The sequence below is a fragment of the Acomys russatus genome, chromosome 4 (assembly GCF_903995435.1).
Source record: "Acomys russatus chromosome 4, mAcoRus1.1, whole genome shotgun sequence".
Lineage (NCBI taxonomy): Eukaryota > Metazoa > Chordata > Mammalia > Rodentia > Muridae > Acomys > Acomys russatus.
Window position 1 is genome coordinate 40,868,510 of NC_067140.1, and position 12,909 is coordinate 40,881,418.

At 47.1% G+C, this 12,909-nt stretch overlaps 1 protein-coding gene across 1 annotated transcript in view; it reads left to right on the forward strand.

The window, feature by feature from the left end:
- Positions 1 to 12,909, forward strand: part of Abtb2 (ankyrin repeat and BTB domain containing 2) — a 157,921-nt gene that overhangs the window by 109,005 nt on the left and 36,007 nt on the right. Inside the window, exons 2-3 of the mRNA XM_051144256.1 lie at positions 7,645 to 7,791; positions 12,326 to 12,539. Coding sequence (XP_051000213.1) covers positions 7,645 to 7,791; positions 12,326 to 12,539 — 361 coding nt within the window. The remainder of the gene's footprint in view (positions 1 to 7,644; positions 7,792 to 12,325; positions 12,540 to 12,909) is intronic.

A 12,909-nucleotide genomic window follows, 5' to 3' on the forward strand; every position in this document is an offset into this window, starting at 1 on the left:
TCCAGCTCCAGGACATTCAGTGCCTTCTTCTGGCCCCCAGGGGCACCTGTACTCACGCACACATACACACATAATTAAAAATAATTTTTAAAAATATAATATTAACAACATTTGCTCTGAATGTAAATTATCATTTAAGAATGTCTTTTAACAATCCCGATCATGAACATTTTATTGCTATAAAATCTTAAGGAATCAACTTCGAATTTTTTGTTACAAATTATATACATAGATATCCTGTTCTATAGTTCAGGCAAATTTCATTTTCATTCTATCATACAAAAAAATCATTAATTAATATAAGATTAATATATGATGCACGCTCTATATTAATGTATTAATATATATGTATATATAATGTGTTAATATAGTAATAATTGTGGGGTTGCTAATATTTGTTAGACAATATTTTAAGCATTTGACTTACAACATTTGGGTGTTCTGGGTTTTTTTGTCTTTTGTTTTCTGTTTTTTTTTTTTTAGACAGGGTCTCACTTGCTATCCCTGGCTGGCCTGGAACTCACTATATATATCTGAAACTCACAAAGATCCTCCTGTGTGTGCCTTTTTACTTTTGTTTGCCTATTTTTGGTTTTGAGACAATAAGTTGCCCACCCTGGCCTGGAACTAATCACGCAGCAGAGGCTAGCCTGAAACCCGCAATCCTGCCTCTGCCTCCGAAGCGCACAGAGATGACAGGTGTGTGCACCACGCCCAGCTTCCTGTGTGTTTCTTTTGAATGTGTTGTTTATAAAAGTAGCTCACATGAATTAGTGTGCTTTCTTTCCCTCTGTGGGTCAAGGACAGAATGTATCAAAGTGCCATGGTCATGGGCTGGGCGTTCCCTATTCCAAGTCTCCTGCTTCCGGGATCACTCAAGTTCTTACTGTGTTACATCAATCCCTTGGAGCAAGGCCACCTAGAATCTCCTAAAAAGTATTCAGAGTAGCACAGAGCTTTTTCCACAGGAAGAAGCTCAGTAACTCACAGTCGGTTTTCTGTCTCAAGCTGCCTTTGTTGCAGTTCTTGCTGGTTTTCCAGAGTTCGCCTGCAGGCTTAATTCCTGAGCCTGTGTGCATGGTCAGGCAGCCTTCTCTTACTCTCCCGCAAAGAAGCCCCCATCAGTGAAGAGGCTGTGTTGGAGTTGAGTTTGTGCTGCAGGCAGCTTGAGTAGCATCTCATGGCCTCCGCTGCCTGGTCCCCTCATGAGCACCCAGTGTGTGGTCTGTGACCAAATGATGTCTACTTGAATGGGAGGAAGTGCCGGCCGGCCCCCAAGGGACTCTCAGAGTCATGAGCACTGTTCTGTGGGTCAGCCTAGTGTTCTGTTGGCCCTTTTCCTCCTCTCCAGATCCTTGCCCTGTCTAGGCTTCACCCAGAAGCTGAGGGGGGAGAGAAACAGCCACATCACCAGTTCCACAGGCAAGAATAAGGCTGCCAGGGCTTCCAGCTCTCCCCAGGCATTTGACTGTCCGTTGTTTTCAGGAGAAAGCGGATGGCTAACAACCTGAGTGTCTTACTTCAGCAGCCGTTGATCTTGTTTCTTTGGCCACTTGGACAGTTGTAACTGTACTCTATCAGCTGAGTGCTTAGTGCTGAGCTCCTGGTCCCTCACAGGAAGACATCCTTCTGCTATTTAGCTAGATAGCCAAAAGGTGATTATTATTTGGTTTTAATTTCCTGCCCTTAGAAGAGAAAGTGGGAGGAGTGAGATGGTTTGGTGGGTAAAACTCTTGCCTACAAGCCTGAGGACCTGCTCAGCATTGAGTTCCATCCCTGAGACCCCCATGAGACCCTGAGAATCCACAGTTGTCCTCTGACCTCCATGTACCCCTGTGGGGGAGAGATCAGCGCTCACGCAAAATAAGTAAATGTAATAAAAATCAAAATTTAAAGACAAGGGGTAACCTATGCCTGGTGGCACGGGCCCATAATCCCAGCTTCTTTGGTGGCTGAGGCAGGAGAATCCCAAGTTCAAAGCCAGCCTAAGCAAGTTAGTAAGAGTCTATTTCAAAGAGTAAGGTGAGTACTGGAGACATAGTTCAGTGGTAGAGCACTTGCCTATCATTTAGGTGGTTCCATCTCCAGTACTGAGGGGGGAGAAAGGATGAGAGTGATGGGGAGAGATGAGGGAAATGGCAGGGCAGATGGGAGGGCATGGGGCACTAGAAGTGTGTGTTCCCAGTGTAAATAGAGAGAGTCCTGTGCACTTCCCCTTGGAGTCTGAACCTTAGTCCCTTCTGAGAGACCGTGTGGCTGCTGCTGAGTTTGTATCCCACTTTGCCATTTTCTAACAAGGCTTTAGCCAAGTGATGCAGCCCATGCGAACCCACGTCCGACAGAAGAACGAGGCACTGCAGTGGTAGCTCACTGGTAGATCTTTGTAAGGGCTCAAAGGCTTGCTTACCTTATTTTGGACATAGAGTATAGGATATATACAAGTCTGCCTCCATTTATTATTCACTTACATAAGGTTAGCTTTTCATTCTCAGGCTCAGTTCAGACACCTTTCTCCATGTGCATGCACACACAAACACTTTCCTGTCCTTGTCTCAGAATTTTGTCCTTGTTTGAACTCTTGTTTGTCACAGCACTCCATGTGATAGGCTGGCCCAGGAATTAGCTGTGCATTTGGTTATTCTTGATGAATCATTTTCACTATATGAATGATCGACAGTTTTTCAGGCATATTTCAACCCACTTTAAACTTTCTCTTCTTATTTTATTCCTCCTCTTTTTGCCTCATGAGGCAGCCATGCCCTTGCCTCGGAGCTTAGACTGTCAGGATAAAGCTTTTTTAGGATCCACTGTCTTGTGTCCCATTTGAATCTCTTTGAATAATATTCCTGCCTTTGCCTCTTAGAGCTTTATCCTAGGATGACTAATACACAACAACTGGGTATTAAATATTCTATATATAAAATTTCTTCTCAAGCTGAACATGGTGGCATAATCTTATAATCCAGCACTTGGGACACAGAGACAGGAATTCAAGGTCATCCTCAACTGCATAGGGAGTTTGTAGCCAGCTTAGAATACATGAGACCTTGTCTCAAAAAACAAAAAACAAAAACAAACAAACAAACAAAACCCCACATCAATTCCTTACTCCTACCACCACCATGCCAAAATCCAAATCAAAAAGTAGCAACACTTTTTTTCAAGGGGACTGGGTCTCCACAGGGTATTTGGAAACCATTTTGTGGGGTAATATAAAGTGTGTTTTCAGAAGCTTACAGATGGAACTCCACCCAAGCTCCCAGCTCCTCATGTTTCCTCACAAGAATGGTAAAAGAATAACCCTATGTATTCTGCTCTTCATTTTAAGGATAGATTGTGAGGGTCCCTGAGCTGAGCAGGGGGAAAAGGTGCTGCAGTCACAGACCTGTAAGAAGGCTTACCCCATAGGAGTCATTTACAAGTCTTGGGAGAATGCTGGTGATGGGTTGTTGAATTTGAAGGGCAGTTATGTTACAGCCTTGCTGGCTTGGGGATGAAGTGTTGGGAAGATCTAAACTATATTCATTCAGTCCCAAACAGAAAATACATTTTATTTTTAATATTGTCAGTGTGGGAGGTGGGGGATAGTTATACACACAGTCACATGCTCACACATCCATGCCCATAGGTGCTGTTATGACTGTGAGTAATATGAACACAGGGAAATCAGCAATCGCCAATTCTATTTTTATTTTATTTTATTTATTTGTTTGTTTGTTTGTTTCCTTGTCTGGTTTTTTGAGACAGGGTTTCTCTTGTGTAGACCAGGCTGGCCTTGAACTCACAGAACTTGAACTGCCTCTGCTGGGATCACAGGCCTGCGCAACTGCACCCAGCTTGGCAGTTCTATTTATTGCCACTGCTGACGATTTTAAAACTAAGTCCTAGAATGGAGAATGGGGGCAAGGACATGAGGGGTTCACTTAAGTACTAGCGAGGGCTTGAGATGCCTTCATATTAGTCCTGTATTTCAGAGAAGCAGGTGAAATTGCCCTCTTTTCCTTCGAACTGAAATTCTGGTTTGTCAACATGGTGTGCTGCCCTGCTACTCCTGGTATGTCATTGCCTGAGAGAGAGAGAGAGAGTGCACGCCTCTGCAAGCAGAAACCAGGGTTAATTCCTGGGTGGCGCCTACTTGTGAGAAGGCGGGTTCCCAGACTTCAGGGTGGAGTTTCCCACGGAACCCATCACCGCCCTCTCTGGGTACCAGGGAAGAATCACCTGGGAAGAAAATGGGTTGTCCCCACCCCCACCTATGAACTAGAGTCAGCTGAGAGACCCAGCTGAGGAGAAGTAACACTGTAGTGTGCTGAGCTTCCCGACTGCTGACATCCTGGGGACTTGCCCAGCAGAAAATTACTCCTCACCCCTCCATTTCCGAAAAGGAAAGAAAGACACTGTTTAGTCTTACCTGGACAAAGGGCCTTGGATTTCTTCATAAGGGCAACGAAGAAAATGTGGGAGAGTTACAGACTGAGAGTGGCGAGGCTGGTGAGGAGCAGTGGTGACGACCAATTATTGAAATAGTGAAGTGTAAAAGCAATAAGGCCTGGTGCCTGGTTGGTGGCATGGGAGGAGGAGAGACCGGAGATGAGACGGATGACTCAGGCTTCTTGTTCGGCAGGCAAGCGAGTGGATGAGGTAGTCAGAGAGGGAAGGGTGCAGGCGGGAACAGGAGGCTGCTGCTTTGGGAAACAAGACTGGCAGCCATGATGAAAAACTCTGACTGGAAGATCATGGCTCTGTGTGGGTTTGCGATCCCACGAAGCAGAGCTGGGCAGAGCCCTGGAAGCTTACTGGCCTGCAGGGCAAAGGTCAAGCCCAAGAGAGATCCTAACTCAGACAAAAGGTGTGGAAGACCTTGAGAACTGACGTCATTGATGGTTGTCCTCTCACCTCCACACACATGCGTACACACAGAGAGAGAGAGAGGGAGGGAGAGAGAGACAGAGACAGAGAGACAGAGAGAATTATTTCTTCTTCTTGAGTTTCTTTCCCAGAAACATTAAACCCACACAGACCTGCCCCCATCCCTTTTCATATACCCTAAATGGACAAGGTAGCCAAAATTAAAATACCATTTCATTTTAGTAGCTCCATTTTCCGTTTTAGGTAACCTCTGTAGCCATCGTCATGCCTGAATTTGGTCATCTGTAAGAAGGGTGAGCATAGCACCCCATGAAGTCTGAGAGACTAAGTGAAACAATGTGTGTGATCTTCTCTCACAGTGCCTGACATGAAAAAAAAAAAAAAAAAATCAGTAAATCAGCTGTGGCAGGAACTAGAGAGATGTCTCCATGAGTAATAAATAGTACTTGCTGTGCAGGTGAGAGGACCTATGTGTAAAACCTCAGAATCCTATTAAACTGGATGTGGCTACAAATGTACCTGTAACCCAAAAGGTTCACTGGGGCTCCCTGGTTACCGGTATAACTCCAGGTTAGGTGAGAGACCCTGCCTGTCTCAAGGGAATGAGGACCCGGCACAGACCCTGGGTGGCCTCTTCTGATCTCCAAGTATGTAAGAACAGGCAAACCTGTACATCTATGAGTGCATGCACCCTGCACACGCATTCTACATACACAAATTTTTTAAGTCAGCTTTAATCCTGACTGCAAGATTTTCCTTGCTTAAAGAAAAAAATATATAAAATAGCTAGGAAACAGTCTTCTTAAAAGCAAAAGATACTCAGGCCAAAGCTGTAGTTCTTTCTGATTATTATTAACAACAGGTTCATAATTACTTTCAGCATTAAGTAAAAGCCCTTTTGGATGGTTGACAACTGACAAAATAGGAAGTTATTAATGAAGTTGCCTGCTCCTGTTACCAGATCTAGTGACATAATATTTCTCCCTGGGAATCCTTTGACAAGTCAGCTGAATTTCCTATGGCCTTGCCTTAAGCACTGCAAATGTGATCCACATGTCCCCAGTGCTGTTTCTGTCAATGAAAAGGGAGAAAAGAGGAGATGCTGGCCTACACTAGGGCTGCCACAGGAACCCCACCCCCATCCCAGCCGTTCTGGCTGTGGCTCATACACTTCTTTTGTTTAACTCATTTTAATGCCCAGAGCCAGCTTGCCCTAATGCGTTTGGTTACTCAGCTGTTAGAATTTCTGCTTCGGGGAATAGGACCCTGGCAAGGGTTAGAGAGTGACCCAGCCACATGCTCTTTCTCCTCCCATGGAAATAAATATTTGAGGAAGTGCTTTGGGTCAAGCCTTATGGAACCAATACAAGCTGTGATGAGGGTGATGAGAGGCTTAGAGGGGCTAGCCTCAGCTTCTCTGGCACCAAGGCGATGGATCTAGACAGAACTATGCATACATCTTCAGGGTGATCCAGAAAGACACAGCCAGGGAGGGCCCAGGCCAGAGGAAGATTGCCCATGTGCCTTTGCCCCATAAGAAATGTCACAGGCTCAGCGGAGAGCATGCACAAGTAAAAGTGCCTGGCATTACCCAGCTGTGTGCTCATCCACAGGAGCCTCTGAGCGGTGGCAGAATGAGTCTTGGTGGTGTACTCACTGAACTCTGGACTCCTTAGGAGTCAAGGGTACACATCCCAGGACCATCTCAACTTGCATCTGAACCCTACTCCCACTGCTTACCTGAGAAAGTTATGTATGGTCTCTCATCATTGTCTCTAGTTAACCAAGAGACTAAGCAGCCCGCCCAAGGTCACGTGGCTGCTCACATGTCCGCACAGTGTTTATAAACTCCAGAGGCCTATCCTAGCCACCCACTGCTGCATACCCTCCTCACATCCCTGCATTCCACAGAGGGGATTCTGACTCAGTCCTGCCCGCATTCTGTGAAGTCTTAGTTGTCTTAAGAAATTTTAGATAGCGCCCCCCCTCACCCCACCCCAAGTGACTGGCTAGATTCCTATGGCTGTTTCTTTTCTTTTTTTATACAATACATATGCAAACGCTAGGCAGAGAACAGTCCATCAGAGAAACATCGGCTCAACGGAATTTGGGAATTTCTGCCCGGGGCTCTGACTGCAGTGAGCATTTCTGTGCCACAGGTTTTGCTTTTCTGCTGCATGCTTTAAAAAAAAAAAAGAACCACACAGTGAGCTAGAGAGATTTACAAGCTGGCATCCCCTGGGATGGATTCTGAGTCTGTCTTCTCTGCTGTTGAAGTGCTAATGAGAAACACTAATTGGACTTGGCCAGGGGCTGGGACAGTCCCCTTCCTGAAGTAGCGAGGGCAGTTTCCCTTTCCAGTGGTCTCTCCTAGCCTTCTGGGCTTAAGGGAGAAATAGGCAGAGTGAGAAGTTGAGAGGACTCTCGGGCAGCTGGCCTTTGAAGGAGAGAATTGTGGCCACCAGAACTGACCGAGCATGAGTCACCCCAGAACCCTGAAAGAGCACTCTGGTCCAATTAAGCATGTTGACAGGACCCTGCATCCTATAGGCCAGCTCCTTGGCAAATTCAAATTCTGTGTACGTATGGATAAAACCACAGCAGAAGCAGTCCACTTCTCTAATTGGCACTAGGCAGAGGAAAGACCCCCCATTCCCACGGCTCAGGGGGGGCTTGTCCTATGATCCTGTTCTGTCAGGAGCAGAAAGTGGACACAGTAGAGTTTCTCTCTGCTCCTCTCCATCGGTGTGACCTCTCCATCCTGTTCCCCAACAGGTGTTCTCTCCCTCCCTGCCTACTTCAGTCCCTACAACGGTGGGTCCCTGGGCCATGATGAGCGAGCTGATGCCTATGCTCAGCTGGAACTTCGGACACTGGAGCAGTCTCTCCTGGCCACTTGTGTGGGCAGCATCTCAGAGCTGAGTAAGTATGGGGCCCGGGGGAGAGAGGGAGACAGAACTCGGTGACTGGGCTCTGGCACTTAGGCAGGCCTTCCCAAGCACCTTGTGTAAATGTCACAAGGACAGGGGCTTGCACACCTTTGCCCACTGCTATTCCCCAGTGCGCAGACTTTCCCCAACACAGATAACAGCTCCTGGTGCTCAGTGTGTGTGTGAGTGTAAGTGTGAACCCACATGTACATTAGAGGGCATGAGCTGTGTCCCATCCAGTTTGGCTCCTGAAACTTCCCTGGGCTGGGTCTCTCTTCTGGCCTAGCCACTCTTCAGGACAGTAAGAAAAGACATCTCTGTTGCATCTTCTGAGAGACAGCAGAACGGGCTGTGTGTCAAACGCCACACTGCCTGGTCCCTCCCTCTGAAACCAAAGGTTTTGCTAACCTACTCTGCAGGGGAGGGGACAGAGGTGGAGGCAGATATTTGAATTTCTGTTTCAGAGACTAAAGAACTTAATGAGGCTAGTGATACTTGGCACTGGGCACGGTGGACCTAGGGTTCACTCTAGGCTTTCTGTGCTTTAACTCTCTGTGCCCAGCCAGGGCCAGCCTGCCTGGTAGGTTAGGAGGCTGCATTCTTTTAACAGGTCTAGCTGCATGGGAAGCTCTGGTCCTTAGGCTTGCTCTGTCTCTCTGTACCCATGGGCCTCCAAAGGGAAGGAAGGAGCAGAAAACAAAGCACTTCTCTTTAAGGGCGACCAGATGTTAGAAGGCTTATTTTGAAGACGGTGCTGCGTTCCAGACCCTCGCCCGCTGTTTTTATTGGATGGTTCATAATAAGGGCTGAAACAACCCGCATGAAACCTGTGACACCTCTAATCAAGTCTTTCATGGCTAGTAAGGGGTGAGGGCTTGTTTTCCCATGCCTGGTGGGTGGTTCTGGGCATCAGACCAAGGTTTCCTTGAGCTTAGGATCAGTCGATTCTCAAGTGTGATACAGGGATATTCCAAAGGCACCAAGCTTCCACCTGCGCAACAGCCCAGCCAGCTCAAGGCTTCATGAGCAGTCTGTGCCAAGGGACCACAGATATCCTCACATATCCTCACACTCAATTACAGATCAGAACTTTGCAAAGATACATTCAAAAAGGGAATCTAGAGAAATGAAATAAGATATGTAACATGAAAGCCTAAATTTTTCAAATTATTCTTAAGTAAACACAAAATTACTATGGAATTGTAATTCATTTTGCTATGGAAGTCATTGTTGGCCTTGGTTTTTGTTTTTGTTTGGGGGGGGGTGGTTTCTTCTCCTTCTCCTTCTCCTTCTCCTTCCCATTCCCCTTTCCCTTCTTCTTCCCCTTCCCCTTCTTCCCCTTCTCCTTCTCCTCCTCCTCTTCCTCCTCTTCCTCCTTCTTCTTCTTCCCTGAGACAAGGTCTCATGTATCCCAGACTGGCTTCAGACTCTCTAGTATGGCTGAAGATGACCTTGAGCTTATGGTCCTGTTTCTTCCATCTCCTAAGTTCTGAGATTACAGGCATGCAGCACCATGCCCATGGTTTATTCTGTGCTGGCGATCAAGCCCCAGGTTTCATGCACGCTAGGCAGGTACTCTACCAGCTGCTCTCTATGTGGTGTGGGGTGCCGCCGTCCAGAGCGTGGTAGGGAGGTGAGGCCATAGGTCCAGTCCTGGCTAAATTCCAAGCCAGTGTGCAGCTATGACCTATCCTTGAACTCCTGGTAGCTTATTTCCTCTTTTTTCTATAACGGAAATAAATACCCACTTCCAAGGTGGGTCTAAAGATTAGATGAGTTTTTTTGCCTGTGGGTTTTTTTTAGTGTTTTGTTTTGTCTATAATAAAGCTTAAAAAGTAGAAAATGGCAGCGGTTAAAAAAAAAATCGCCCTAGGAGAGAATTCAAGGCAAGCTATGGCTTTGGCGATAGATGGGTTGTGGAGCTGCCTAAGCTTTTACACAAGTCCTGTCTGCAAGCATCTATCTGCCTCTTGGAGAAAAGCTGCCCTTAGCAAGGGTTTAGATTGAAGAGACCAGCTACCTCTTCTCCACCACGTTCATGGTTCTGAGCCTCTGAGCCCCTATGTCCTGCTTCCCCCTAAAGCAAACTCCAAAAGCAGCTGCCCTTGCTGCCTTCAGTTTCTTGCCTGCATTCTCGTTAGAAATGTGCTGCCACAGGGAGCTGCACCAATAACAATAAAACAACAATAAAAATAATTAATGCTAATGACTTTCACCCTGTCCAGCTTTTGGACGGTATTTCAACACAACATCTCTTTGATGCTATGTCAGACACTTTGATTTTTCTTCCTTGTAGTCTTGTGGTTTGCCAACTGTTATGACATTTAGACCAAGAAAAAAGAGAACCAGGTTTCGGCTTTCTGCCACCAACTTAGCTGGTACTGGCTGCTGGAGGCATAGCCTCCTGCTGCTTTTGATGCCAGTTTCTGCCGCCCAGGAGCCCCAGGGCAGGGTTGGGATCTGGTGTTGCAGGATCAGACTCCTCCTCTCTTGGAAAATACGTGGCAGTATGTGACTGTATAGATGGTGGTCCTGTGAGGACCTCAGGAGCCTCAGGAAGGATGGAGGAGTGGTGATAACATAACGTCAATTATGCTGCAGTTATGTTCAACCTTAATAAATGAGGTTAAGTGTTTCACGTTATTCCTTTGACTCCTCAAAATTGAGTATGTGCTAGCATCTCCACATCACAGATGAGGAAACTGAGGTTCCGATCATTATTTAGACTACACAGCTGACCTTTAATCTGAAATCACAAGAATTGGACTCTGGGGTCTGGGCTCTGGTCAGATTTCTTGGTGACATTTTTAAGCCTGAGTATTAAAATCACCAAAAAGATTTTTACAAATTATTAAAAGTGTCAGATCCTGTCCTGGACTAATGCAATCAGGAGTGTCTGGACAGGAATCATTATCAGGACCCCATTGTCACCAGTCCCTTTGGCCCTAGGATTGGCCAGAGTCCCCCAGTAGTCTGGGGATTGAGAAGAGTCAGGAGGGAAGAACAGCGCCCACCTTGGATGGGGATAGTACCTGAAGGACTCTCTCTGAGTGGGGTGTTCCAATCCTGGTTATTGATCCCTGCTTGAGGCCACTCACCATCACTGTGGCTGTACTGGAAGAGTTTGGCAGTCAATATGCTTAAGTCAAGCCTGAACTGTTGTAGTACTTGAAAATGTAATGCATGCACGAGACTGCTTCGTCACTTACTCATAAGACATTTCTGCACACCTTGTGTGGAGGAGACTCTGCAGGGCTCTAGGAACACAAAGAGATGCAGAGCCAGATACCCGTAAGCTGAGTGATGGAGGCTGACTGAATAAAGTAATGAATTGGCTCTGCTGATTTAGTTACTTCATACACGCAGTTAGAACCAGACCGTTGCTGCTACTCCATAGAGTTAGCTGAGTCCCTAAGGTTTCCAGTGGACAAGGCTATCTGTGCGGAACAACTGTGAGTTCAGGGAGGCTGACCCGCAGGAGAGACCCCCAGAGTTCTCAGGCCTGGAGGACACAAAGGCGCCACATGTCCCAGAACAGAGGTGCCTGCAGGTGCTTGGGGCTGTTTCAGACCATCCTGTCTCAGCATTGTGGTCTCACACAATGATGGGACATTTCCTGTCAGGGGCTGCTGAGATGTTGAAAAGACTAAGACAGAAACACAACACAGGATATGGGGACCTCTGACCCCGGAGGATTCCAGTAGGGCAGGGTACAGCGCATATCACAGTGAAGTTATGGGCTTTGGAGTCAACTAGTTGACAGCCCACATACTCTACCACAACTTCCTTCCCTGTGACCAGAACACATGGGGTTAGGATATGCTCAGCAGGCAAGTCTCAATGCCTCCATCTAAACATGGGGATATACTTGACCCTTAGCATGGTAAGGATTAAATTGTATTTTTTTCTTTCTTTCTTTCTTTCTTTTTTTTTTTTTTTTTGAGACAGGGTTTCTCTGTGTAGCCTTGGCTGTCCTGGACTGGCTTTGTATCCCAGGCTGGCCTCGAACTCACAGAGATCCGCCTGCCTCTGCCTCTCGAGTGCTAGGATTAAAGGCATGTGCCACCATCTGCCCAGCTAAATTGTATTTCTAATGAAATGTGTCCTCTGTGTATAGTTGAGTGTCCAGTAGACGGTGGTAGGCATTATCTTTCAAAGTCCCAGGGCTTTGCATATGACAGTGTAGGAGAGACTCTCCACAGAGCCTGCACTTGGCTGGTTCCCATGGTCAGAGAACTGAGGGAGGCCCCTGGGGCGGTGGAGAGAGTGGAGATGTTGAAAAGGAAACCACATTAGCATAAGTTCTGGAGGAGACGGCCCTGCCAAGTGTTTGTAATTCAGCTGTTGAGGCAAGACTGGAAATGAAAGGGAAACCAAATTGCTATTGTGCATTTAGGTGACAGTCTCCTCCTCAGCCTGTTGACTCTGGGGTAAACAGTAATTATACTAAGTGAAGGGAGCTGCCACCCTAGGAGAATGTGGGCTGGGCACTCAAACTCCATCCTTTTCCTCCTTCCCCTCTCCAGGCGATCTGGTCTCTCGAGCCATGCACCACATGCAGGGGCGTCACCCGCTGTGCCCAGGCACCAGCCCCGCTCGCCAGGCTCGCCAGCCACCGCAGCCCATCACGTGGTCCCCTGACGCTCTCCATACACTCTACTACTTCCTGAGGTGTCCACAGATGGAGTCCATGGAGAACCCCAACCTGGATCCCCCAAGAATGACCCTGAACAATGAACGGTAGGTGTCCTCGTTGCGTGGGCACCGGGTGCTCACAGACACACGTTGATCTTCTGACGAATAGGGCAAGGAGCCTGGCGCTGGCCAGTAGGTCTGAAGGGTGGCCTGGGTGTTCAAACAGATGAAGGCCCATGTGTGAGGTGGGATTTCTTTACCCAGGACAGATGTATTGTGGGGCCACTGAGGCTGGGGTATGGGCTTTAGCCTCAGTGTGGAGTTGGTCAATGGAACATGCATTAACTCAGTTCTTTGAAACTCAGTTTCCTCTACAATATGTGACATCCTTGCAGATCTGGAAAGGCGGCAGTGGGGCCGAGTGAGCAAGCACTGAGAAAAAGTCATAAGGACAATAGTAGCTGGCCCTCTATCA